This window comes from Drosophila willistoni, unplaced genomic scaffold (assembly GCF_018902025.1).
Source record: "Drosophila willistoni isolate 14030-0811.24 unplaced genomic scaffold, UCI_dwil_1.1 Seg587, whole genome shotgun sequence".
Lineage (NCBI taxonomy): Eukaryota > Metazoa > Arthropoda > Insecta > Diptera > Drosophilidae > Drosophila > Drosophila willistoni.
The window spans coordinates 54,246-58,782 of NW_025814505.1; the positions used below are offsets into that span (position 1 = coordinate 54,246).

At 42.4% G+C, this 4,537-nt stretch overlaps 1 protein-coding gene across 1 annotated transcript; it reads left to right on the forward strand.

Annotated features, from left to right (window-relative positions):
- The first annotated feature begins 2,441 nt into the window (after positions 1–2,441).
- On the forward strand, positions 2,442–3,660 carry LOC26529061 (keratin, type II cytoskeletal 5). Its single transcript, XM_047013163.1, is given in 2 exon segments — positions 2,442–2,569; positions 2,967–3,660. Coding segments are annotated over 2 exon segments (822 nt in total).
- Positions 3,661–4,537: the final 877 nt, after the last annotated feature.

Here is a 4,537-nt window from a genome sequence, read left to right on the forward strand (position 1 = left end):
TAATGACGATGATTCAGTGGTTTCATAAGCTGCACATAGATCCGTTTGATGGTGTCTCAAGGTGTCAGATGTCGTCAGTCGACCATCTCTCTGCATCTCCAACATTCACCTTGAAACGAAAGTCAAAGATGGAGACGGAGATAGAGACGGAGCTGGTGCTCAAAACCGCAAGTAAAGTCAGCGAATGCTGTTGACTTTTTTAGGCTAGCGAATTCGGTATTCACGCTTAATATCCCTCCAAACCCTCCCAAACCCATTCCCGACTGTCCAACCATTCATCCATCTATAGCACATCTCTGCCTCATATCCGTTTTTGTTTGCTTTTCGTGTAATTTCTCTTTCATTTCACTTGAGCAATTGAAGCGCGTTGTTGTTTGCACTTTTGCTGAGCTCAAATTGTTGACTAATGTGTCACAATTGCAAAGTCAGGCAGCAGCCGCAGTAGCAAAAGCAACACAAGATGCCGCACCAAAGTCGTTTTCATACTCTTGCCAACAAAGGCAAGAGTATGAGTATGTGGACCATTATTGCCTCATTCGGAAAATATTAACAAAAGCAAACACTTAAGTCTTTAGCATTACTAAGAATCATTTCACTTTTATTTTTGCTTTTCAATGAAAACCTTGATTAACTAGTTGATATCACCAAAGGCAATATCAATATTTCGATCAATTTTATCTTAAATGGTTTGCAGAATTATACTTATTTAAGGACAAATTCTTATATAATGATTGAAAAATTCAAAATAATATTTATTTAGAAATTAGTTTAGCTTAATTACAGAAAGACATTATATTTATTAAAATATGGAAAACAAACAAATAAACCTTTTACCCAATAAGTCCTTAGTTTTCTTTCTTTTGTACAAATCCGTACTAACCCCTAATCGTTTAACTAATCCATTAGTATACGTTTTGTCAAGGGTGTTTAAACTTGCCAAAGCTGAGCAAAGGTCTAGCCCTATGGTTTTATTTTTTTACGATTATGCTCAAGGTGCCTACTTTTCACTTGGACAGGACGTGCTTATCATTAAATTTCACTTATGACCCCCCATCAAATAAATACTTATATATCATATTTATGACAGAGATATATATATATATATATCCATATGGATCCTAGGTCCAGGCCACTAAAACTCGGTTTCATTCTGGCGACCTAATTGCGTAATTTATGATAAAAATCACAGTTTATGTTGCGTCATAAAAATGACAGCAACAACAAAAACAACAACTATAATGTCACGAAAATCAAAAGTAATTTAAAGGCGCGCACATGCGATAAACAAAACAACTTGCCCCCATACATCCCTCTACCATGCCCTTCCTACCCCTGCCCTTTACCAAAAACCCGAAAAGAAGATGACACACAGACATTGCGATGGACCTTGATAAGAAGGGGGGCAGAGCGAGAGGAGACGTATGTAGGCTCCCAAGACCAGACTAGGGGCCAAAAAATAACAGTAGTATGAAAATATAATACACACAACTTTCATTTCTTGCGGCCAAAAAAAAAAAGAAAAGAAGAGAGAGAAAAAAAAACAAAAGCGTTTAAAATTAACAAAAGCAGAAGAATATGGCACACATATTGGGGAACCCAGATAGGCAAGACGCATGGGGGGGAGGGCTGGCGGGCAGGGAGGCAGGCAGAAGAGTGGGTTAAACTGAGAGCAGCACCTGTTTATCACCTCATGTGTTGTAATCTGTGAAGCTGTAGCCAAGCCGAGTCAAAATCTAAATGCGAACAAAATGGTACATACATGGAATCACAGTCTGCACGTGTGCGTGTGTGTGTGTAAGGGAAAGAGCGGAGGCAGCATACAAATGATGGGCAGATGAGCAGCAGATGAGTTGCCAAACAGAGAAGAAGATACACAGGGAGTAAGAGATAGACAGAGACACACAAAGACAACGACAGAGAAAGAGCGAGAGAGGACAGACAACCTTGGTACTGGCGCGCCGCTGTTGGCGTCTGCGTCGGCGTCGCCATTGACTTTCTTCAATGCGGAAGCGCACACAAAAGCTCATGAGCAGTTAGCTTCAGTGGGCTAGCCTAATGCTGCTTCTAAGCTAAGCTTAACGTCGGGGCGGCTGCTGTCACAGAGCGGGAGAGCATTTGTGAGGGAGAGCGAGTGAGCGAGCGAGAACCCGATTTATTGGATAACGTAGGGAACTTGGAGCCCTCTCATACTTGCTGCCTGCGTCGCTGCTCAGTCAGTCAGTGTGTGTGTTTGTTTGTGTGTGTGTGGTGTATTTGTGTGCACTTTTTACATAATTTTCCGTTATGCCGCAGCGAGGCATCCGTTAGGTTGGAAACTCTTTAAAAACAGCCTGACAGCGTCGAAAAATTATCAAACCGCAGCTTGTTCCATTCGAATGAACACACCAGTGATTTCGGTGGTGCCCAAGGAATTCAGTTTAGTTCAAAAACAAATCATAACCATGAAGTTCTTCATTGCTACCGCATGTGTCCTGCTTTTGGCATCGGGCATCTCGGCCGATCCTGTCAAGGCCGCCACCGAGGAACAGTCCGGTGCATTTGCCAAATGCCTGGAGGCTGATTCAATCTCGTGTCTTCAGCTAACGGTACGGATTAAACACAAAACCAAGGATTAACTAATTATATATTAAAGAACACTAAAGAACACAATTTTTTCTGGCACCGTGAAAGTGAAACTATAAAAGAAAGAGAAAAAAAAAAACAAAATAGAATCACCCATGAAATAAAAATTAATCATCAGGAGCCACACTAATGTAGCCCTGAGACAGTGAAAGTCTCTAGTGATAATTTAAATATGGAAGATGAAACAAATTTCATGGGGATGCGAAAGTGAAAGTGCCAAAATATTTATACAAATGAATATTAATTAATTGTGTAAATCAAATATGACCGTTCGGAATATACAACCTAAACCTAAATAAGCTAATTTGTGAACCCAATTCTTTTCGTGTCTTCCCTCTCTGCAGCTCCAAGTCCATCTTTGAAAATCCACAAATCGAACTGTTCGGCGGTGTCTCGTTGGTCAAGGCCAATGAAGGACGTCAGGGCAAATCTCTGGACAATGCTATCGCTGTTGAGGCCGCTCCCTCTGTGGAGGCTCGCACCACCGAGATGGGCAACTAGTTCATGGATTCTGAGCGCTCTTTGAACTTCAACTTCGCCAATGCCGCTCGCAGCGTTGCCCGTGCCATTCCCGATGACATCAAGGCCGATCTCCGTGAATTGGTTGTCGAGTCCCGTACCCGCAAGAAGAAGCTCTTGAAGAAGTTCCTCCCCATCCTGTTGGGCGTTGGTGCTAAGATTGCTGTCCTCGGCGTTGGTTCCATCTTCGGTCTGCTCTTCTTGGCCAAGAAGGCTTTGGTTGTCTCCGTGATTGCCTTCTTCCTCGCTTTGGCTGCCGGTGCATCAAGTGGTCTGAGCCGTCTGGGCGGTTCCGGCGGCTCTGGCGGTGGTCTGCTCGGCGGTCTCGGCGGTCTTTTCGGTGGAAAGAACGCTGGCTCCTCCTCTGCTAGCTCTGGTGGCTGGTCATCCGGCGGTGGTGGTGCTGCCAGCAGCGGCTGGTCATCGGGTGGCAGCTCCGGCTGGGATACCCATGGTGCCTACAGCTCACCTGTGGCCCAGACTATTGCCTACCAGGGATACAAACAGGCCAGACGGTAAGCCATCAGCCTTCCATTCCGCACTCCATATGAAGGACAACAAAGCCTGACAAGGAGAGAGAACATTCGCAAAAACAAAAAAATGATGACCAGTTAATTAATGTCTATATTTATATATATTTATAAATTATTTATTTTAATTTATTTACTTGAACGAGAACGAGATGGGGGCGATGCCGTATGGCATTGCACCCCAGCAAAAAATTGCCTTCCAATCAAACAAAAGAAAAACAAACTCTCGGCCCAGAGAGCTAACCGAACACACACCACAAACCACATTCTTCTTTCACATCCACCAAAAAAAAAAAACAGTCCACAGCTGCCACAACCAACACAACTCACACACTCTTTATACATACACTCCTTCTATCGCTCATCTATATCTATCTTTCATCTCGCGGCTGCGTCTTTGATTAATGGCCACAAAATGTTTGCAACTAGTCGCGCCCATTAATCAAAAGCCAGCCTCGCCTATCTAACTCTAACTATCTATCTCATCTGTCTATCAATCTAAAACTCTATCTCTATTTCTATATCTACCTCTGTCTATCTATAACTCTGTATCTATATCTAAATCTGTCTCTCTATCTATATGTTTTCTGCTTTACCGAAACAGAAAACTCTGAACAAATGCTGCAAAATCAAAGAATCAAATAATAATTCAAATATGAAAACAAAAAAAGAAATAATGTATCCACTCTGTCTATTTTCTTTAATGATTTCTTGTCCGAAAAACACAAAACTTTTCCTTTTCAATTTGCATACGCACCTTCTGCATCATCTTCATCACAGCACTCGACACAATCAACAGCGTCATTATAGCCATAATCATCATAGTCATCTTCAGGCAACATCACTCATACGCCTCATTGTCTGTG